Source organism: Stenella coeruleoalba, assembly GCF_951394435.1.
Source record: "Stenella coeruleoalba genome assembly, chromosome: 4".
NCBI classification, from domain to species: Eukaryota; Metazoa; Chordata; class Mammalia; order Artiodactyla; family Delphinidae; genus Stenella; species Stenella coeruleoalba.
In genome coordinates, this window is record NC_137149.1 from 130,487,303 (window position 1) to 130,512,155 (window position 24,853).

At 41.1% G+C, this 24,853-nt stretch overlaps 1 protein-coding gene across 4 annotated transcripts in view; it reads right to left on the minus strand.

The window, feature by feature from the left end:
* Positions 1-24,853, minus strand: part of NFKB1 (nuclear factor kappa B subunit 1) — a 123,175-nt gene that overhangs the window by 56,519 nt on the left and 41,803 nt on the right. For all 4 annotated transcript variants that reach the window (XM_079919681.1, XM_079919680.1, XM_079919679.1 and 1 more), the window contains one exon: positions 1,333-1,481. In XM_079919681.1, coding sequence (XP_079775807.1) covers positions 1,333-1,481 — 149 coding nt within the window. The remainder of the gene's footprint in view (positions 1-1,332; positions 1,482-24,853) is intronic.

Genomic DNA, 24,853 nt, shown 5'->3' on the forward strand with positions numbered 1-24,853 from the left:
TATTGCCCCTCCCCCCTTCCCCCTCTCCCCACTCATTTGTTCTCTATTATCTGTGGATCTGTTTCCTTTTTGTATTACTTACTAGTTTATTTTTTAGATTCCATACATGAGTGATATCATACAGTATTTGTCTTTGTCTGACTTACTTCACTTAGCATAATACCTTCCAGGTCCATCCATGTTGCTGCAAAATTTCATCCTTTTTTTATGGCTGAGTAGTATTCTATTGTGTATATGTATATACACACATCTTCATCATATATATATACATATACCACATCTTCTTTATTCATTCATCTGTTGATAGACACTTAGGGTGCTTCCATATTTTGGCAATTATAAATAATGCTGCTATGAACACTGGGGTGCATGTACCTTTTTGAATTAGTGTTTTGGGTTTTTTGGATATATACCCAAGAGTGGAATTGCTGTGTCATATGGTAGTTCTAGTTTTAGTTTTTTGAGAAACCTCCATACTGTTTTCCACAGTGGCTGCACCAATTTACATCCCCACAAACAGTGTTTGAGAGTTCCCTTTTCTCCACACCCTCACCAACATTTGTTCTTTGTGTTCTCTTTGATGACAGCCATTCTGACAGGTGTGAGGTGGCATCTCACTGTGGTATTGATCTGCATCCCTGACACTCAGCGAGATCAAGAATCTTTTCATATGCCTGTTGGCCACCTGCAAGTCCTCTTTGGAGAAGTGTCTATTCAGGTCCTCTGCCCATTTTTTAATCCGGTTGTTTGTTATTTTGATGTTGAGTTGAATGAGCTGTTTGTATGTTTGGGAAATTAAGCCCTTATCATTTCTGTGCACACTTTCTAAGCAACACAGAACTGAAATAATATTTACCTATCCACTTCATGCTCAACATGTTCACACTGTAAATCGAGAATCAATAGTTCATTAAGGGAATCACCAAAGGTATGATATCATCCATAAAGTGTTGATTTCTGCTATAGCCAGTTTTCTTCTAATTTGTCCTTATCCTTATTTCCAGAAGGAAAACATTGCTAAAGTGGCACACATGTCTCATAGGTCAAGTGACTGCATAATTTATCATCCAAACTGGGCCACTTTTGAGAGTGAAAGGGAGTGCTATAAATAATTAGGCCAGGACAACAGGTACAAAGTGGGTTGTATCAGGGAAATCCAGACAAGTGGGCACCTTACTCTTTGGAGTCCTCGGAGTCCAAGTGAGAGCTCAAATTTTCATCTTCTGGGGCTCTCTGAGGGTCTTGGAAAGACCCTTAATAAAAAGGGCCTGTTCCCTGGCTGCCATGTTTGATGTGCACCTCCCTTCCACCACATCATACACCCTCACTTACCCGACCACCATGTCCTTGGGTCCAGCAGTTACAGTGCAGATGCCATCCTCACAGTGTTTTCCCACCAGGCTGTGTGCATGCAGGTGGATGTTTTTTCCATTTGTGACCAACTGAACAATAACCTTTGCAGGTCCCACATAGTTGCAGATCTATATAAGAAGCACATTTCAAAGTTAGCACATCTGACTATATTACAACATGGGAAAATGCTTAAGACACGCCAGTTAAGTATAAAAAGTGTGATATAAAATTAAGCATATCTGTACATATACGACCACAGCTCGGTTTTGAAAAATATGTGAACAAATGATGAGATGGAAATAAATTAAAATGCTAATGGCGGTTGTTTTGGGTGTGAAACATATTCTGCAGGAAGCAGACCATTTAAAATACAGCACGTATTGTTAACATTGGAAGGAAGAGCACATCTTGGAGGATGCTGTATCCCCTTGCTACTAACCAAGAACACAGTTTCAGCTGCACCTTCATTGCATTTTTGGTCATAAAAGCTGGGTAAAAGATCAGTGAGAAGGGTATTGGGGTTGATTGATTGATGGAAACCAAGAGAAGGAAAGAGGTGACCAGAAAGAGTCCGTCCTAACTCTCTGCCATGAGATTAGGCAGGAGAGAGAGTCTTGCCCAGGGACCTGGCTATGAAGCTTGGCCATGGACGCCCAAGCCCATGGAATTGGCCTGCAGTGATCTGTTTCTTTAATTCAAATAAGTGTACTACCTAAGTGCAAACCCTTAGATCTGACACCTGTTTAGCTCTTGTTTTAGAAGATTTTTCCATTTAAAGTAACTTATAGTTTTTATTGTTATACCTTTAAAATGATGACAATAGCAATAAAAAGAAAACTGCAAGGAGATAATGACATTTTAAGTAAAGAGAGCTTGGACACCCTTTCTCCTCTAGTTGGTTCTCCAGCCCTCTATAGGAGACCACAGATTCCTTCCTTGAGAAAGCCCCAACACTAAAACCATACTCACAGAAAAGACCAATGGCTTTATTTTTAAACTTCCTGAATATTATAAGTCAGAAAGCTGTGATAAATTCAGCCAAACTGTTGGAAATGCACTGTATCTCCTCAAAGGGTGGCCGGCTATCCTCGTTTGCCCGGGAATGAGGGGGTTTCCTGGGATGCAGCACTTTCAGGGCTAACCTAACTCCTTAGCTAACCTAACTCCAGGTCACCCTAACTCCTTAGCTCATATTGTCTCTTTTTAAGGAAGTATATGACCTAAATCCAGGACCTCCCAACTATACAATCGTTAGAAATATTTCAATCTGCACAAGCAACCCTTAGCTCAGAAGAAAGAGAAAGTAGATAGAAATCTCATGTAGCGATGGATCCTTGATGGATGTCTTTCTGAGATATACTTGAGGAAGAACCTACGCTTGCCAGTAAAATTGCTTGGAAACAGAATTCCTTTCCACCAATCTACTTCTACTATAAATACCATCAAATGAATTTATATTCCATTGAGGCATGATTTTGTTAGGATTTTTTCAGTATGGATTTTTTTCCCCAATCCAATCTCCCACTCTAAGAGTTGAGGAAAAGTTGATCAGAACTGGGATTATTCCCCAGAGGCTTTCGGGGGAGAGAAGTTTCCTCTCCTGAACAAAGGACAGACTCCCCTCTGTCCACAGTGTAGCTCCACTGGAAACCTTAGGGCCTCTCCGCCTGAACCCAGGCTCAGAACCGCTGCAAAAGTTTGCTTCCCAACCCACTAACACCCCTTCCCAAGGAGCAGGGCCACCTGCGGGAATGTCCTCCAGTCCTTGCAGAGCAAGCTAATCGCAAAGAATGCTTAGGATTAAATTAGCTTCTGACCACCTCAGAGCACAAATAAATAATTTCTTAAATAGGTTAAACACTTAAAAAGCCCCCTGGGCATAAAACCAATTATGAACTTAGTGCTTTCCCTTTTATAACAGGTAGAAAGCCTTTGCCCTTCAGGGTAGGACAGGGAATGAAAAGTTCTGGGTTTGCTCCAAAGTTGGCTGTTGTCCCTACATACTCCCTGGATTGCTGATGTCAGTTCTGTGTCTTGGTGTCAACATCTGAAATCAGCCTTTGTTATGATGACATATTTCACAGGGACTTCTTTGACAGTAAATAAACAGTGAAAGAGCATGAAATAGACCATGTCATTTCACTTTTAAGTGCACTGAGCATAGGAATGCAACAGTGTAAGGCATGACGAAATGCTTCACTTGGGTGAAATCAGGTAGGCTTTCCACTTAAGCAGGACACCAGAAGGAATCCATCCATTAAAGCCCAATCCCTTTGGATATCTGGACCCTTCAACGTTACCACTATGACGGAATCAGTCACAGGCACTGAAGGAAAGAGGTGGGAGGTCTCCTCAAAAAGTACTCACATCTTTTTCTTGCTATTACTTCATGATCGAAGGGTGGCAAGAATGAGGAACTGGGTAGTCTCTGAGGTAAAGGGCCTGAAAAATGTGCCAATGACTAATGTGCTGTTTGATCCATTTGAAAGAGCTCAAGTCAGCTCAGATGGCATCATCTGGTTTTTCACATAGGCCACAGGGCAACGACAGGGAGGCCCCTGGGTTTTGTGGACTTTCCAAAATACTGACTGAAGGAAGAAAGCTGAGGCATGGGGACACACAAAAAAAATACTATTTTCTATTTTCAGGCTCTATGGCTAATGAAGACAGTGGAATTCTACCTTAGGGGAGGGAATACTTCATAAAATGCCACAATGACGGAGAGCTATTTGCAACTGACTCAGAAATTCATTTGTTCTATGGAGAATCAGATTATTCTTATTCAGCCTCCCTTTTACTTCTTTGCATAGTGCTTCCCTTGAAAATTAAGTTTATAGAAAGCAACTGTGTCTGCCAGAAAGGGTGGGTTATTTTTTAAAGAGTCTGAGCATAGCAAGCTTTTAATAAGCACTATTGGCTTAAATACAAGTTAAGCTATCACTTAGAGCCAAGGAGACAAAGGTGACAATTAGCTACCAAGGGACACAGGGAGAGCATGGCCTTGACAGACAGACTAGCCACGTTTGAAGACAGTTCCACTGTTTACTAGTTCTGTGACCTTGGGCAGTGTTCAGCTCATCTGTAAGATGGGGATGATAACAGGACCTCACAGGTTTGTGATGAGGATTAAATACATGAATGCATGGAAAGTCTTGAAGACCACTGCCCAGTAAATAACAGCAATACACAGTGTTAACACGATCTTATTACTGTAATACATGCCTCTACCTAGAGACCTTTAAATAATACAACTGCCCTGAGGTGAAAGTTTATAAATCCCGTTTAAAGGCAGGTGGCTAGAATAAATGACCAATTCAGGCCACTTCTATTCCTAGGGTAAGACTTTTTTCCAGAGTGACATATTTATTTTACTGGGCCTTGTTATTTATTTGTTTATTTATTTTAGTAATAATTATGTTATTGTAGTAATACCTATCATTCTTGGAGGTGCTCAGGTTTCCTTGGCTTCCTTGATGAAATGAAGCCTTTCTTCCAGGAGCTTTACGACTCAATACCTACTGATGACCACAGGCTAGATCTGCCTTTTGAGTAAGAAACAGAAACCAGGTACCTCAGATAATACCAAACTTAGTCAAATCACCTCCTTTTATTTAAAGCAACTAACTCTGTCATGCTCTGGAAAAGTGCATACTGGTTCTTTAAAGCTGATTAAGAGAAGTAACCTAGAATTTTCTAAGAATCAGATTTTGAAAGGTCCACTTTACTTGCTGAGTTAATAATTTGGACACATCACTTTGGCAGAATGTAGAGTCAACATGAACATGAGACGTGACACATGAAGTAGTTCTTTTCTGCTGAGTTTTTCCTCATGAAGTGATGATGATGATACCTGAAGAAGAGGAGGGGAAAATCCACACTTTTCAAACAGAAATCTACCCTAACTTTACTTGTGTATCTAACTTTGACCTCTACTGCTAAAGCAGCAGAGGAATGTGGTTAAATTCAAGAGCTCTGACGCCAGGCTGCTGTGCTCAAGCCCATCTGTTGTCACTTAATAGCTGGGCCAGCAGGGAAGGATGGTTAACATCACTGGACATCACCTTCTCCACCTTTAAAATGAAAGTAATAATACATTTGCTTTCATAGGATTGTTTTTAAGGATTAAATGAGTTAAGTGCTTGGCACCTAACAGGATTAGCAATCTCAAATATAAACCCTCTCTCCTATCCAGGCTATTACCTCACCGACAACCAAAATGTATCCATTTATTCAGTGGGTACTTATTAAGTCCCTTCTATGTCCCATGCACTGCAGTAGGTCAGGGAATGGAGGGATACACAGCTGAGTAGAAAACAGACATAACTCCTGTTCTTACGGGAATTAAAGAGTAGGACCAATACTGCTCAAAAATATCACAAATAAACGTAAGTGCATAACTATGAAGCACTTACACAGGACATGCAGAATAGGGATTTGACCTGGTCAGGAAGTCAGAGAAAGCTCCTTGAGGGAGTAATGAGGACTGAGCTCTCAAAGAAGAGTAAGAATGTAACAAGGGACAACGGGGTGGGTAGGGGTTGAGAAGAGTATTGCTGGCAGGGAGAGCAGCACAAACTGAAAGCTCTGTGGTGACAGTCCGACTCATCATCTCCTCAGTCCTACTTACTACCACCTTTCAGGGTTTCCTTCCCATGGTTCCTACCACCTGAGGGTGTCCCTTCCTTCTCTTCCCTGTGTAGAACCATCCATTCTTCAAAGGTACAACCTAAATCTGAATCTTCCATGACACTCCCTTCACCACTTTAGCCCACAAAACTCCACCACTGTCCATTTTTTGGGGAATGTGATAGGAAGAGGGCAGGAAAATTATACAGAGTTCATTGCAGCAAGAAGATGGTAAAACCAACTGGCAACTGAAGGGTTACTGTCTTACCTCTCTTGCTTGTTCAACTCCCAGAGCACATCTAGCTATACTTCCTCACTTTCTGGTTTTTTTTTTTTTTTTTTGCGGTACACGGGCCTCTCACTGTTGTGGCCTCTCCCGCCGCGGAGCACAGGCTCCGGACGCGCAAGCTCAGCGGCCATGGCTCACGGGCCCAGCCGCTCCACGGCATGTGGGATCCTCCCGGACCGGGGCACGAACCCGTGTCCCCTGCATCGGCAGGCGGACTCTCAACCACTGTGCCACCAGGGAAGCCCTCACTTTCTGTTTTTATGGAAGGGAAGGGGACTTGTTAACTCGGCCCATCTTCACATCAGCCCTGTGGGATCAGTAGTGCCACCCAATCCCACAGCCAAGGGAAGTGAGGCACATTACGATGAATTAAACTGCCATCATTCCTGTAACTGGAGTGATTGGGCAGCCCTTTGAACTTGGGTCTGTCCACCTCCAAAGCCCGTTCACATTCTCCAGTACACTGGCTACCACTTGGCTTAATCACTTTTTCTTCTGTATATGTCCAATGTGCACAGTGTTTCATAGCTCTCCTTTGCCTAGCACAGTGATCGTGACAGTTATCCCTGAAAAACCTGTTTGTTTGGTTTTGTTGGTGTGTGTTGTGGGGAAGAAGGTCTCATGAAAGGTGTGAGGTGGCAGAAGTGCACTTGTCCCCCTGTAAGGCTTCTTTACAAACAAAATCATGGCACAGACATTATTAAACTGTGCATTGATTCTCCTCTGTTACGGTGCAAGTCATACTACAAAATGAAGAACAAGGAGGAGGAGGAGGACAAGGGAAGGGGGGAGGGAGAGGAGGAGCTGGAGAAGGAAAGAAAAGAACATGATTTTCATAACATACCTCCTCTCAGTGACGCAAAAGAGACTTTACTGTTCTTTATTCTTTATTATTTGTTGAGTACACAGGAAGTACTGAATAACCTTCATCAAGCAAGATAGTACAGAACCATATCTAATAGTTTCTGGCATAGGGTGGGAAGATGCTTGGTAAAGTTAGTTCCTTCTTTTTAAGCCAGCAGACTTCAAGCTAATCCAATCTGGGACCAAATCCCAGCTCTTTCTTCTTCCAGCTCTGTGGGCTTACACAAGATAAATAACCTCTCTGAGCTGCACGCTCTATACCTACAAAATGGGACAATAATGGGACCTCAGAGGGCTGTTGTGAGAACCACACAGTGTCTGGCACATGGCATGTACTATGGAAGCACCAGTTTCTTTCCTTCTCTTTTATAAAAAGGGGCTGTTTCCCACCTCGATTTCCCAAAGACCCTGTGAAGCAGACAGACTTGGCACTATCATCCCCATTTTGCAGATAAGGAAACAGTTCAGACAGATTAACAAATGACATAACCCAAGGTGAGACAGTCAAGATCTGGAGGATGCTGGAATTCATCCTGAGTCTTCTGAATGTAGGTGCAGTGTTCTTGTAAGATGGGATGACATGAAAATATCCTCTTTGGCCCACTCACTGTTGATAACATGGTTGTTTTTCCAGTAGTGCTCCTGGATTTGCGTTGATTCATTCACATTCTTTCATCTTTTTTATTGCCCTACTTATTTGACCAACAGCACACGTGGCTCAGATGTTTGTCTGGGACTGGAAGGGCAAACTGGCCCATTAAACACAACAAAATAGACAAAGAGGGCTTCATCAACTATGTAGAGAAGTGGAATAAAATCACTATCTATGTAAAACTCCACTTTGCAAGTTTTGAGTTTTTTGTCATACTTTGACCCCTGGTTTTTGTTTTATTTGAATTTTCAGTTTCATTACATCAAATATAGCCACTTATAAATCATACTTTTTTCAGAAAATCAAGTAACACACTATTGCTAACTCTGCGGACTTGCACCTCAATAGGTGTCATTATCTCATTAATATATTAAAAATAAATGTTTACCCTTTGCATGGCCCAATTGTTCATGGTTACAAAATAATATGTAACTTATGGATGAACTGTGTTGCAAATGTTCATTTATAGGCCAGTTGTTTTGGAACCTGGCTTATAAACCTGGTTTATTCTTTTATTTATTTTTTTAAAAATAAATTTATTAAAAAAAATAAATTTATTTATTTATTTTTGGTTGCATTGGGTCTTCATTGCTATGCGCGGGCTTTCTCTAGTTGCGGTGAGCGGGGGCTACTCTTCGTTGCGGTGCACGGGCTCTTTTTTATTGCAGTGGCTTCTCTTGTTGCGGAGCACGGGTTCTAGGCACGCGGCCTTCAGCAGTTGTGGCGCGAGGGCTCAGTAGTTGTGGTGCACAGGCTTAGTTGCTCCGTGGCACGTGGGATCTTCCTGGACCAGGGCTCGAACCCGTGTCCCCTGCATTGGCAGGTGGATTCTTAACCACTGCGCCACCAGGGAAGCCCCTAAACCTGGTTTATTCTTAAATAGAAAATAAAACAGTAGTATTCTTTTCTACTGAATTTCTTTTCTACATCTCTTTACCCTCATTGCTGCACTACGTGCATTCTCAAATTCTTTTTTTGGAACAAAGCATAAAATATATAGTATTTAGTCAGACCTTTAAAAGATATCCCCAAACTAACCACTTCTTACCATCTCTACTGCTACTCCCTGGTTTCAAGCTGCCATGATTAGTTTCCAATGCCTCCCCCACTTCCCCATGGCCTGTTCTCCTAGGTGATCCCGTTCAAGTCAGGTCATGCCAAGTGTGGACACTCCTCTACTCAAAGTCCTCCAAAAGTGAAAGCTGTTGTAGATGAATGAGTCGTTAAGGGGACTCACTGTAGTGTTCTGGGTATATATGATTACAGTTTTCCATGGTAAGAAGTTTAAAAAAACCCTCAGACCCTCTAATGGCTTTCCATCTTAAAAGCCAAAGTCTTTACAACAGCACACAGGCCCTGGGCCCTCTGACCCCACTTCCTCTTTGATCTTGTTTCTTACTCCTTCTGGAGCCACATCAGCCTCCTTGCCAGCTCAGCTCCTACCTGAGAGCTCCTGCCTAGAACACTCTTTCCCTGGATACCTGCATGTTCTTTTACCTCCCTTCAGGATTTGCAGAAATGCCATTTTCTCAGGGGAGCTTTCATGGGTTACCCTACACCCTATCTAAAATTTTAACACTCCCATCCCTGAATTCCTTGCTGCTTTCCCCTGCATTTTCTCCCTGCGTTAGTTACCATTTAATATACTACATATCTTACTTATTTTGATTATTGCCTAACTTCCCCATTAGAACAAAGGCTCTGTAAGAGTGGGGACAATGGTTTCTTCCCTGTCATATCCCAAATGCCTGCAATAATGTTTGTTATACTGTGGGCATTCAATAATTAATCCTGTAGCAAATGCATGATTAAATAAGGTGACTAAAATGTCAGCTAGGAAGGTGATTTATTAAAATATAAAGAGCTGTGTTAGGTAGGGATGGAAATTAAGAAATTATATTCTTTTGTTATTTTGTCTTTTCAAAAAAAAAAAGGCTAGATCCTAGTGCAGCCTCTCAATAGGCTATTTAAATTAGAATGTGATTATTTACACCAGAGCAGAACATTAGCGTAAGTTGATTGAAGGGCATCTTGGTGTGGGTTCTATCTGGACCTGCAGTATGGTTAGAGGAATCTAACTGCTGAGGGTCAGGAACTCAGGCAGCTGTGGGAAAGTGAAGGGAAGGTGACTCTTGAATCATCTTGTTGGAAAATCAAGGTAACAGTGCTCCCGAAGTCCAAGACACCCCCTTGGACTTCCCCCTTTCCACCCCAACGGCTGTTACCCATAAGGCATTCTCCTGCTGTACTGAAGAGGCTAGGGACTTGACTCAAAACATTTTCTCTATTCCTTGCCTTACTATTGCCCTCAGGGATCAAGAATTCACATTTCTGGTTCACCCCAGTTTCACAGTCATGTACTCCCCAAATGAGAGGGCCCTTCTTTGATATTCACTCTGGTGACTGACATGAATAACCACTCCACAGGACCTTACCATAAAGCAGTGCAGGCCTACACCTCCAAGATCTCAAACTACTGGGCTCCCTTTCAATAAAGAGCACAGGCTCTGGAGTCAGATGGACCCGGCTCTGAATCCTGGCTCCTCCCATTACTAGCTGTGCCATCCTGGGCAAGTTACTCAGCCTTTCTGATGTGTTTTCTCATCTGTAAAATGTGAATGCAAATACATAATGTCTGAATTTTCACAAGGATTACAGGAGGCAATTTAAACTGTCTAATACAGTGCTTGATTCATAGCAGGGGCAGAAGAGATGACAGTGATTCTGTTTTGTCTCTTCATGTTTTAAGCAGATATCTGCAGTTGAGATTTCCTCTGACTGTAATGAGAAGGTGAAAATGCATTGCATGCCAGGCTCTTCAACCTCTCTTCTCCTAACTGTCACCCAGGCTCAAAACATCCCTATTACTTTACAATCCGCTGCCAATTCAGAGAAATGTAGCTCTGTTCCCTTTTCTAGGTCCAACCACTCTGTTTTTGCACTTACTGTCAGACTTATTCCAGATCTCCTCAAATTACTCTCCTCCCTCCCTCTCCAAAGGACGCTTCCCCTTTATCCACAAATCATGTACACTCTTCTCGCTTATCTGGAAAAACTCTTTCTCTGATAATGATGATAACAACTGTACAGGTTAGCATTTATTGAAACCTATGAGCCGGGCACTACAGTAAGAAATACAGAACCATTCTTTCATTTGATTTTCTCTATAATTCAGTAAGAAACATTCTTAAAAGGCACTTATACCTGCTTGAGTGCCATTCTCTTTTTTTCCTTATCAAGTATGCAAGAAAAGCTCTAATCACCAATGGTGAAACTCCAACTTAATCTGTAGTACCTTTGCAAATTAACTAATCCCTCTATGTCCCAAAGAAATAAGTGCTTCAAGGTCATGACTTACTCCATATTTCCAAACTGACCAGCCATTTCTTATTCTTCATCCCACTTAACCTCTCTGTAGCCTAGGATATGTTACGTTCCCTCCTCAAAATGGTCCCCTCCCACTTCACTAGACAGTTCTGCTAAAGCACTCTTCCTCCTCAAAAGAAGTCCTGCCAGAGATCAGTCCTTGGTCTATCTCTAACCATTACCATAATCACTCTCTTGACACTTTTATGCAGTCTCCTGGATTTAATTATCTAGTCCATGCAGGACGACTCCTCAATTAAGTCTCATGTGCTTACCTTCCTTTTAAGAATCTGTAACGTTTCCAGCTGCTTGCAGGGCATCTTCCTGTCCATAACTTATAACTCAATTTGCCCACGACTGAAGGCCCATGAATGGCCTTCCTCTGAAACATACTCCACCTCCTAGTAAGTGAAACCACCACCTTCTAAGCAACTGCACCAAAATTCTCCTATCATCTGGGATTCCTCTGTTGTCCTCTACATGTAATCAATTGCTGAATTAACTGATTCAGCCAGGTGGCACTCCCCAAAATCTCTGGCACCTGTCCCTTCCCTCTATTCTCACTCCCCTAGTTTATCTATCTCAGCCTGAACCAGAGTTTAACTCATGAGGAATCACTGCAATTCTTCCCACTTGGTGTCCCTGTGCTTTTCCCTTCTAATCCCTCAGCAGATTGCTACCAGATTTATATTCCTAAAGCACAATGCTCATTATAGCGTATCATTCCTATATTAAAACTTATATAATCCACCCACTTTCTACAAAATGTGGTCTAAATTCCTGAGGCTTGCACGATTTGGCCCTATCATACCTCTCTAGCCTCATTCCCACCTTTCTCTTTCATGTACTCTTCATTCCAGCAGAATTGTTCACTTTTCCTATCCAACCTCAGAGATTTCTATTTTTGAGCCTTTGCTGCTGACGTTTCTGCTTGTGCTATTTTCTCTAGTTAGATCCATGCTTTCAAATTGCTACCTCTCAAGATCCAGCCCCAAATGCAATCTCTGCCTCGAAGTCTTCTCTGCCCACCCCAACTAGCGGGATCTTTTACCTTAGGGCCATTAGGTCATTCACTCTTTCATCTGAAAAGTACTACTTTATTCTGCAATTCCTACCTGGCAGCTATAGGTGCTGGTTCTACAGTGGTGAATAAAACAAACAATATCATATTTCAGATACCAAGGCATTATTTAATTCTTTCTATTTCCCCAACCCTCAGGATGGAACCAGTAGTATTTAATTAAGAGCTGTTCAAAGAACTAATGACTGAATAAATCATTGGCTCCAGGCTACGCTGAGGAAGGAGCGAGCAGCCAAGTAGTTAACAGCTCCCAGGCACTATTAGGAAAGAATGCTGACAGCAGGGCCCATCAGGCCATCTTGCCTTAAGATCTGTCGAAGGGTTACAGTCACGTGACGCGGTTCATCTCTCTACTATAACTATGAGGGATTACCCTGAGAAGTTTCTGAAAAGTCCTAGCAGAAGGTGAGTGCATGAAGCCAATTAACTTGTGAAATTCTACTGACTCCTTGGCTTGAAATCTCATTTAGGAAGACCTAACCCTGGCACCATTTTTATTTCTAAGAGGAGTTTTTGAAGCACTTGTACTCCCTTAGGCTTTTCCGCTGAGAAAATAACTTCCGCTTACAGACAGACTGGCTGTAGAGGTGCTAAAACATCTTTAATTTTTATAAATTCAAATTCTCAGGGAGAACTTAACCCTGACATACAATCTCCCCATGGTGCTGGAGTTTGGCCAAGGTGGAAGGATGGGCGGAAGACAGTCATCAAGGGCTGGTTCCAGATAAAATAGAAGTGAGACTGGGAGGACTAGAAGCGCTGCCTTGGCCGCCAAGCCCCATGTACTCTGGAGAGGTGATCTCACATTCATCATCCCAGCTAGACTCTGCCAGGGCAGCTACACAAGGAGGGCTTTCCCCACAAGCATCCCAGAGATGTGCGGGCACCCTCCCACTTGAAAACAGGCCTAACTTCACAGAGTCAGTTTACACTTCTAAATTACTGAAAAATACCCCAGGAGTGTGAAATCAAGACACTTTAACCTACCCCAAGTTGTAATTTATTTTCAAGTATGATTCCAAGTTTGGAGAAAACAACAGGGATGAGAGCACAGTTTATAGGATTTAAATAAATTGTGCTTAATATAAATGCCTCAACATTCTTAAATTTGTAGAGGAACACTCTCCTGAAGTCTGCACATTTTCAGATAATGTGGGTTAATTTTTAGAGCAGATTTTCAGTGCTCCAGTAAGCGGCCAGAGTTCCAGGTGCCAGTTACCGCTACGATCTTGTGTTAGGCCCCTAATCTCTTTGGGCTTCCGAATTCTTCATGTGTAGAATCACTAGATAACAACTATATGTCTTCCAGCTCTGAAATTCTATGATTCCTAGTCATATATATATATATATATATATATATATATATATATATATATATATATATATGACACACAGGACAACACCCCAAAGATCACATTTTCAAACTAAAAAAAAAAACAGTTTAAAATCACAGAATTTCTGAGTTGGAAGGATCCTAACAGTAAACTTATTTTTAAAATTGTGAACATTTTAAATACATTTAACACAATTACAAACTGAGAAAACATACAATCAACACTCAAATTACCTGTTGCAATGGGGCTTCTGATAGCATGGAAAATCAAAATTTAGAGACAAAGAAAAACCTTTATGTTAGGCAAAGATTTCAACTTTTCTCATTAAAACTGAAATTGAATAACCAAAGTGTTTATTTTCAGTAAATCCAAGAAGGGTCCTGCCCTGGGTAAGTTAAATCCTGATAATAAAGAACCAACTTTTCTGGGGATATGTCAAAAATGCTTCCATTATACAAGTAGGGGGGTAGGAGAGAAACATACAAACCAAAGACAGAATGAAAACTTTTAATCTACGAAGCTTTTTTTTTTAAATCTTTACAAACTACATAAAAGTAACTAGGAGGATTAGATCCCAGGTAAGGTATGACTGAAGTATGTGCAAAATAAAAACTTTAGGTTTTGGATTTATTTATTCTTTGAAAATAGAAATTATTAATATAAGTTTTAAACATCCTTTTAAAATAGTTTTAAAGTCTCTCAACACATTGTGTTTGATGAAAACTTAATTTGATATAATTAAGAGTATCTTCTGACTCTGTGATATTCAAATTTACTTGGGATTAAATGTCATTGATTTCTTTCTGTTTAAAGGCATACAATCATCCTCATGATATATTTTTCTGGCTTAGAAAACCCATCCTATCACCTTCACTGAAATCCACTGGTTAGAGAAGTAATTAAATACTTTGGCTTTTAATGACTGAAAGTACTTACAGATATCACTTAACGTAGAATTTAATTTGTACTATAGTAAACACAGCTGCCTGTACAAGAATTTGGACCACTCTGGGAAGAAGACAATTAACTGTTCCTTTCTTCAGAAGGAAAGTACATAAGATAAAGCATTTCAACTATTCTTCTGTGATTTCCTGTGGAAAACCCCTACAAAATTAGGAGAATTACAAGTGAGTAGAAAGAAATGGGAAATTTTCTTTGTCTGATTTCTTGTTGCCACTTTACTGGTTAATTTACATCCCAGACACTGATAGGGCAAAAGAGAAAACATGATCTAAGTGTCAGACTGAGGTTAACCAACATATTGTACCATCTACATACTATTATGTAAGCAAAAGGAGGAAGGGAGAAACACCAAAATTTCTAACATGGTCTAGGATAACATCAGCCAGTAATCTGGAAAAACAGTAGTGCTTTAAACCTGCAAAAAACCCTACAATGTGATAACTTTATACTGTTCAGCCTATACAGACTAAAACAAAGTATTAGAAATAAATCATACACTTTGATGCTTGGATAAAATGTTCTGCAAGCTATTAATTTCTATTAGTTTTAGGAATTCGCCAGAAAAATTATAACTGCCCTATAAGCAAATCTTGATTTTCCCTTATTACGAAGGTACAACTTACTAAGTAAAAAATCTTTTTAAAGGCACAAAAAAAAAAGAATTTACTTATCGCAAAGGATCTTAACACAAGTTACCTTCCCTGCCCTGCAGTCTTCCAGTTTATTTTTTGAACCAGTCCAGTGACAATGAACTTCATCCTGAGGCTATACATTCCATCCTCAGGCAGCTCTGACTCTCAGTGACAACTGAAACCTCTGCCTCCTGGGGCTTCCACTCAGTGCTTTTTATTTCATCTTCTTTTGACGGCAGGACACACCTCACCCTTCTTTCCTATGACAGCCATCCAAATATTTGAAGACAATCAAATTCTCCAGGCTATAAATATTCTCATGCTCAATGACCCTTTGAGGAAGGTTCGAGTTCTGTCACTATTCTGGTTTGAACACACACTCAAGTTTCTATTTCTCTACAAACAGGGTGCCCAGCACTGTACACAGTTTTCCTGGTGTGAGAGTGAGACCACCGTCTGCTCTTATATACTACTTCTATTAAGGGAGCCCAATGTGGAATTACCTGTTTGGTTGTCACATCACACTGTTAGCTCATGTTAAGTCCATTATTAACTAAAACTTCTAGAGCTCTTTGCATGCATATCCCTCCTACCCTGTACTTGTAGTATTTTGTTTTCTGGATGCATTCAACTCTTTTAAATATCATCGCTTAAGAATTTAGCCCTTGGTTCTGATGAAGATATGGATGTTGAAGTATATTTCTGAATTTTAAAACCCAAAAGTAATACACAAATTTTACATTAAAAAAAGAATTTAGCCCTTTGCCCCAGCTTTTCAAAATTAACTTGAACTTAAATTATTTATTATCTATCACTTTATGTCATTGCAAATGTGATACAGCCTCCATTGAAGACACTGATTAAAATATATATATATATATATATATATATATATTTTTTTTTTTTTTTTTTTGCGGGCCTCTCACTGCTGTGGCCTCTCCCGTTGCGGAGCACAGGCTCCGGACGCGCAGGCCCAGCGGCCATGGCTCACGGGCCCAGCCGCTCCACGGCATGTGGGATCTTCCCGGACCGGGGCACGAACCCATGTCCCCTGCATCGGCAGGAGGACTCTCAACCACTGCGCCACCAGGGAAGCCCGAGAGTGTTTTTTTTTAAACAGAGAATATCAACTAACAAAAATAAAAGGAGTAACAGAAACAGAAAATCACAAATTTATAATCATCAACTACTGATCATAATTGATTCAGGACAGAATCATCCATGGAAGCTAAAACCATTGGAAAAAGATGTTAAGGATGGTGGCATGTACCAGGGTGGCAGCAGTGGTGACAAGTGACTAGATTCTGGATAAGTTTTGAAGGCACAGCCAACAGGATGACCCAATGGTTTAGATGTGGGGTATGAGAGAAAGAGAGGAGTTCAGGATAACTCCAAGGTTTCTGGCCTGAGCTGGAAGGATGAAGCTGCCATTTCCTGAGAAAGGGAAGATATTAGGAGGAGCAGATTGGTAGGGAAGGTTCGGAATTCAGTTTGTTAAGTCTACCAGACAACCAAATGATGTCAATCAAGTGGCTAAGCCTGGAGCCTAGATTTCAGAGTAGAAGACTAGGCTAGAGAAAAGAATTTGGAGCCATCAGGATATCTATGTTACATAAAGCTCTAAGAGGGAGGCAATGGAGAAAGAGAAACTCTTCTGGGTCAAGTTTTAACTAAACCCTTATTAACTAAACGAGCTAACTTTCTATTTAAGTTTCCATTTCTAGTTAAGCTTCTAATTGGTGAGCAACAATCGAGTGCCCAAAGAATGAAAAAGAATTCAGTTTAATTCAGCAGATATTTTTTGGACATCTCCCAGCAGAAGAATATCATGAAGAGTAAGACATGGTGCCTGTCCTCAAGAAACAAAGTCTAGAGACGGGGAGACAGGCACGTCAGTGGGTAACTGAAATAACATGAGGAACAGTGATAAGCGCAGGCAAAGATAGCATGGGCCTATTAAGGAGGGACACTCAGAGGTCAACTTACTCGGTTGGGGAAATGAGGGCAATTCAGAGCAGACTTTCTGAAGGAGTTATTACACTGATAAATATGTCAGAAAACTACATAGGAAATAAATTCTGTGACAAGGAGCTGAAATGACATTCCAAAGAGCTAAAAATAAATTCAGGATAAAACATCCCCACAATTCATAAAGAACATTTATAGAAAAAACCTTCATGGCTATTAAAAGGCAACTTAATGACAAAATACATTTTGTCATTGAGGATCAAGTAGGATTATCAGGGTGGGCTTTTTGAGCTTGTCTTTGACAAAACAAAGTAGCTGGATTCAGATGCTATGAAAGATGGTATGTGTACAAAAGCGGCAGTGAGAAGCTACATATGATCAATGAAATGCCTTACAAAGAATACGGTAGACACCCAAAGCTGGCATTCTCAGAGCACTTACCATGTGCTGGGCACTGCTCTTGACATATACTAACTCATTTGAATCTTCCCAACAACTCTGGGAGGTAGGGACTGTTTTCCTTCCCCTTTTACAGACGCAGAGAGGTGAACCAACTGCTTCAAGGTTAAACAACTAATAAGGAGCAGAGATGGATTTGAACCCAGGGTAATGTGCTCTAGAGTCTGCTACTAATTATTTTGCTATATCACTTCCCTAGAGGTCTATAAGCTGCTGAGGAATGTTCATTAAGTTCATTAAGTGAAAAAGGCAAGAGGCAGAGTGTTTTATAGATTAACAGAATATGTGTGTGTGTATAAATGAATATGCTCTACAGTTTATATGTATTTGGATACACATGTGCTTATACACATTCATAACAGTGCTTCTCTCTGGGGAGGAGTGGGATCTTAGATAGAAGGGAAATTTACTTTTCACTATATATGTCTTTGTATTATTTGCATTTCTATGAATTTCTTTGTCACACTTTTAAATAAATAAAAAACTAGTTCTTACTTAAAAAATAAAACAATGGGAATGGCACACAGGCTAATTAACGAGGGAGTACACAAGATCACACAATTTCAGTAATGAAGGGGGTTGAGAAGTCTTAATTTGCTCATGGGCGGAGAAATTAATGGATATTTGTTATTTCTGCTCCCTCTTTGAATTTTACCAGTACTCATATTTTTCTCTTGGAGATCCACCTCCCCCATTCGGTCTGCATGTTTGAGGTGCAGCTAACCCCACTTCCAGCTCCAGGAGTGGAGCCTGGGAATGGCTGTTAACGTAATCACTTTGTCTTCCACTCCCTGTCCCCAGTGTTACACCTCCAGGAATGGGCTGTGAAACAACGCAGACCACTGAGGGCCCAGAACCCTCAATCAGCGACCCCTTTAACCGATTTCAGCTTCCAGGAAAGCAGACTTGTTGCTACAGGACTTGGTGCCCTAACAGATGAGCCTGAGGCTGCTGCAGGGGCCACCTTCCGGAGCTGAAGACGGGAGCCTACATAAGAGAAGTCAGAGCTGAGAGGCAGAGAGAAGCCAAATGATAGTGTCAGCTCCGAATGCAGTGGAGTTTGAAGCTAGCTAGCTTTTCCTTTGGACTTTTCAGCTTTCTAATCAAATAAGTTCCCATTTTTTGCTTAGTTTTAGTTGGTTTTTCTCTCACTTGACGTGGAAAGATTCCAACAGATAGAAGAAACTGAGGCAGAAAAAGCCTATTTCAACCTGGAAAAGTTTGGTGACATACCTAGGGTCTAAGTAATAGTGTCCCAACTCATTGACTAGGACTTGGGTCACCTGATTCGTAGTCAGGTGAGCAGGGGAGGAAAAGGAAAAGAAGGCTGCTGAGACGCGAGGAACAAGACGGAGCAGCAGGGGGAGGAGAGCTGTGACGGCGTGCTAGAGACTCTCTGTTTCCAATAAAAACCTATTACTATTATGTCATGTTATCTGTCTCTTCTTTAGCTACATCATGATAGTACTAGTGCTCATTTGGGGAAGATAATTCTAGCATCTCCTGCACGTTGACCACTGTACAAATAATTACTGGTTACCTACTATACCATGAACTTTCTGGCCAACCCAATACTACATATTATTCCAGGTGCTGAACATCTAATACCAATAAATTGCTTCATGTAAGGAACTTAGCGGGATCTGAGTAAACCCACTAAGTTGCTAAAGTGGAGACATCTGTCCTATAGAAGTTAAATAGGGCTGTGGTTTAGTGAGCAAAATACCATACTTGAAAGTAAAAGCTGGATTTTACTCGAGATTGTGCAATTTACAGTGGCACACCACTGTATTTAAGGCCCACCATCTACTCAATGGAGAAATGTCACAGGAATTACTTTATGAAATAAATTATTCAAAATACTGGCAAACTTTCCAACCTGAAAGATTTTCTACTATTCCCTAAGTATATAATAATGATATATAAGAGATGCCATGGATACGTGTCAATATCTTTCCCAGTGCGTAATGGGGCTAAAATGGTCATTGTCACAGACTTTCAGAACCACTGGTTTATAAGCTTAATACCATAATACAATTATAATGGGTTGAATATTGTCCCCCCCAAAATTCATGTCTACCCAGAACCTCAGAATGTGGTCTTACTTGGAAATGGGGTCTTTGCAGATGTACTTAATTAAGATGAAGTCAGACTGGATTATGGTGGGCCCTAAACCCAATGACTGGTGTCTTTATAAGAGAAAGGGAGATTTAGACACAGAAAGGCAGAGGGAAGACAGTCTTTGGAGACAGAGGCAGAAATTGGAGTGGCACAGCTACAAGCCAAAGAATGTCAAGGACTGCCAGCAACCACCAGAAGCTAGAAAGAGGCAAGGAAGGATTCTTCCCTAGAGCCTTCAGAGGGAGCATGGCCCTGCCGACAACTTGATTTTGGACTTCTGCTTCCAGGACTGTGAGAGAATAAATTTCTGTTGCTTTAAACAACCTAATTCATGGTAATTTGTTATGGCAGCCCTAGGAAAGTAATACAATACTTGTGCAAATTATCATATGCATAATGCCTAAGGGAACACAGTTAAGGAGTTTAAAAAGAATTTAATAGATTCCTTTCTGGCCTCTTGCTACCTATAAGATTTTATAAGAAATCATGTGTTACATCTAACAGTAAGCTTTTTTTTTTTTTTTTTTTTGGCGGTACGCGGACCTCTCACTGTTGCAGCCTCTCCCTGTGCTTTTGCGGAGCACAGGCTCTGGACGCGCAGGCTCAGCGGCCATGGCTCACGGCCCAGCCACTCTGCGGCATGCGGGATCCTCCCGGACCGGGGCACGAACCCGTGTCCCCTGCATCGGCAGGCGGACCCTCAACCACTGAGCCACCAGGGAAGCCCTAACAGTAAGCTTTTGACATGGCATGTTTTCCATCTCCTACCTTAATAATCCCAGATAGAAGGAAGGACATGGTGTAAATAGAGTGGAAGCAGTACTAATTAGCGAAGTTGTGCCGAAAATAAATTAGTAGACTGGTGATGCTTTTGTGTAGCTCCATGATTCCATAAACCAATCAATATAACTGCCATTCAATACTCAAATTAGTGTATTTTGGAATACAAAAATAGAAGCAACTACCATTTTTAAGTGCTTACTGTGTGCCATGCACTGAACAACTCAACTTATATCCTATGAAGCAGGTATTATCTATCTTAACTTTACAAATGAAGAAACTGAGCCTTGGCCAAGTTAAGTAACACTGCCAGTAAGTGGCAAAGCTAGGAATCAACATCATTTCAGCCATGAACTAACTGCCTTCAGAGCCAATGTTTTAAAATCTAAAAGTGTGGTCCACAAGCCACCTGGACCTCACCCTAGACTAGAACCTCTAAGCGCAGAACCAGAAATCTGTAGCTTTATTATCTCCTTCCAGGACTTCAACATAGACCCCTGTTACTCTTTCTCTTGTAACCTGTATCTCACCCTTTCTTTCAAGTTTTCCTTCTCTCTGTGCTACATTCCAGGAAATTACTTCAGATCTATTTTTAAATTTGGTAATTCTTATATCTCTAATCTTGATTTTAACTCATTCACTGAGTTAAATCACTTCAGTGATTATATTTTAAATTTGAAATCCTGTTTTTCTTAACATTAGGTCATAAGCATTTTCCATGCTGTACAGTCTTCAGAATTAAACAGTAGCATAATATTCTATTCCATGGTTACACCATGCTTTACCTATTCATTCTCCTGTTATATCTTGCCATTGTATGACATGAGTCCTTAGAAATTATCAAAGAATTATCACACTAAAAGACCCACTGTGACTTAGCATGTGTGGAGTGGGCCCCTGGCACCTCTGCAGTTAAAATATTCTTGGGTGATTCTGATGCACATCCGTGGTTGAGAACCATCGATTTAAAGAATCCCCAAAGTAGAGACAGACCCTTAATGTTACAATAATTTAACAGTATCCCATGGTGGTTAAGAGTGTGCACTCTTAAATGACACTGCCTGAACTGAAATCTTGGGCTCCATCCCTGAAAGACTGTGAGACCCAGGGTAAGCTTCTTAACTTCTCTGGACTTCGGTTTCCTCATTTATCAAATCAGGATCATAGAACCTATTTCAGTGGGCTGCGATGGCTAAATGAGATGATATAAATAAGCACAGCAACCCATCCTTGTAACTGTTCTGTTGGGTGGATGGGGACCTAAAGGTGAGAGGCATTGTGTGGGAAAGTCTGCTTGTACCTTCCAGTCCACCTTCATGAGAGTTCAGAGAGGTGAATGGAGACTAGAGGATTCTGGTCTGGAATCTACCTGGAGGGTGGGGAGAGGAGATTGAGACCGCAGAGTAGTTTACAGCCTCAGCTCTAGATCTGTTGACAAGTGGAAAAACAGCTTGCCTGTGGAGGAGGTGTTGTACCTTTGGAGGCCATACTACTGAGGCAGGAAAAAAGTGGGCTTCAAGCCAGACACTTAAATCTAGCCTCCTGTTTGCATTTCCTGAGACAAGAGGTAGGTGGGCTCCAGGTTAGGCATTTACAGTCAGCCTCCTGGTTTGCTCTCCGAAATGGAAGCAATGACAGAGACGGGGTAAATAGCCAGGCTTTGTCTTCTGTGGACACCTTAAGATAACAGTCATGGCAGGAACAGAGAGGGGCAAAACCTTGTTTGAGTAAAGGATCAGGGGATCTCTGCTTCCCCCCTCCCTGGGGCAAGGGAGACACTACACATGTGCAGAAAGGCTCCTTGGGGGTCAAAAGTCAGGGGACAACTCCAGGCCACGGTGACTCTTGCTTCTCCCAGATACCTTCACGTCGGGATCCATCTTGGCTTAGAGGTGCGTGGGCACCTAAGGGGAGGGTCCCGAGACAAATTAGCCAGGGGGGGACAAAACAAGATGACTGGCCAGAAGGAAGACAAAGACCCAGAAAACTGCCCCTTTATAAAGAATTTAAACTTCCCAAAGGCGTGACTCTCTCTCTCTGAGTTCGCCCGTGCGTCTTTCTGCACGTACTTTGTTCTCCCAACAAACTTTTTACTTTTCCCTTTACCTTCTGCCTCCTCGCCTGAATTCCTTCCTGACAAGGCAGGCAAGAAGTAGGGATCCAGGCCCTAGCCACTGACCCCTGTGGTCTAGTGGTTAGGACTTCTGGTCCGGGAACTAAGATCTTGCTTCCAGTTACCGCTCGCTGCTGCATGCGTCTGAAATCAGTTCTCCTGTATATTATTACCTTATCAAGACGAATAACCAGTATGTGACTTTATGAGACCCGAATTCCTGAATGGAATGAGGAAAGGCTATATAATCTTCAAACTGAGACTACCGGGGTTAGAAGAAGCCATCAGAGATTTGCTTCTGATTAAATAATAGTCCCAGGAACAATCATGTATTTAAGGAAAAACAGATGGAAGAAAAATGGGACTAGCCAAGAGAGGAAGGTCGCCAAGCCAGGATGGACAAAAATGAAGCTTAAAGTTCAGACAATCTGTAAATTCAAGAAGCCTATGGTTCTCCTAATAATTTCTGAGGGTTACATTTCACAGCTATGATCCGTGCTAGAAGTCTCCTCTCATGAGTAGCTTTCTCTAGTTCATAATGCAGACTAGGAATACATATAGTAAATTTAGAGGGCTGTTTTTAAAAACATTCTGTAAGGTAATATTTGGTTCTAGGGGCCAAATGAAAAACTTCTGAACTACGTGAAAGAAAAATATCTAGAAGTCTAGATTGCAGTTACACAAGGAAAGGAGTTTTGTCTGCTTGCCAAGAGCAGGACCTGACACATAGTACCCAATGAATATATGTTAAATAAATTTTCTCTCTTTTGGCTTCAACTACTAATGGTTAACTTCATATTTAATCAGCATCCCTATGGAAGAGCAAGGAAGAAAATGCAGTGAAGCCTACTTGCCTTTTTGATACTAAGTCTCCCCACCTTTCCACCCTAAACCCAAAGTGAAGGGAGGTTTTCCTGGGCCTTGTGTTGAGCAACCTTAATTATTTCAACTCACTGAAAATGGACTTTAAAAAAATGGAAAAATGGAAATATAAAATTAAAAATTACAAAAATTTTAAGGCATTTTATATATCATTTTTTATTAGCTGCTTTTTATTAGCAGTTTTTAAAATCAGCTGCTGTTAGAAAGCGAAAGTGACAGGTACCCTGCAGCACTGGTTCTTAACCATGTTTGAGTCCTTCCCTTTGAAAATCCGATAAAAAGTTATACTTATCCCCCCAGAAATATGTATACACATAAAATTCTGCATATAGATTTAGAAGTCCAAAATCCCTCTGAAACCGGTAAAAGGGATCCAGGTTACAAAGCCCTTCTCTTCAACATAGCGCAGAGCTCTGGATTTAGGGGATGTGGTTATTTTCCCTTTTTAACATATGCAAATTGTGAACAGCTTAGGGGTATTGATAAAAATTTCTTAAAATGCTATGAAGTAGGTTTCATGTGCACGCCTAATTGATTATTGGTGATCTTCTTCCCTGCTTTTAGTTAACTGAATCAGATTAAATTACCCAAAACTAGTATTATAACTAGATCCTTAAAATGGCAAACCTCCCAAACCAGACAAGTCCATACAAAGGAGAGGGAGATTACACAAGGATATGTGATATCCCTAAATGCCACAGCAGATCAGCCAGTCTTTATTTGACCTTGACAGAAACTTAACATTTAGGATTTTTAAGTGAGAAGGCACCAAGAGTGGAGACTTAAGAAAGGAAAAAAGCAACCCAATTGTGGGGGGTGGGGACAATAAAAAAGCTGTTGTTGACCCAAACATTTCAACACACACCTTCTGTTCAATATAAAACACTAAGGAAAGAAAACATATGTGAGAATCAGCTTTCAGAAAACATCTAATTAAAAATAGTTACACTACATCAGCTGTGTTTCAAGTTGTAGTCCATTGCATTTGGTATTTATAACTAAAGAGAAAATAAGAATACCAACTGGTCAGCTATTTGTATTTTAGAGTCAAGGTCACTGACAGCTTTCTGGTTGGCACGGAGTGGGCCACGCGGGAGGATGTCACAGCAGCTGAGGATGCGTGCTTTCTGGCCACTCTGGAAGAGAATCGGTGAGGGTTTCTGAAGCCGCATGGGGCTGTTCCTCTTGGGCACCCTTCCACCTCTGTGAAGAGGAAGGTAGTTTGACTAATACAAAAATCTCATGATTAACTTTCGGGAAAGAGGGAAATGAGCCTTCCCTGGCACTCCTTACTGAGTCAAAAACAGGCAGGGACAAGCTTCGCCTCGAGGAAGGTACTTGTGCTTTTCTGCCAGCCTCTCCCATTAGGA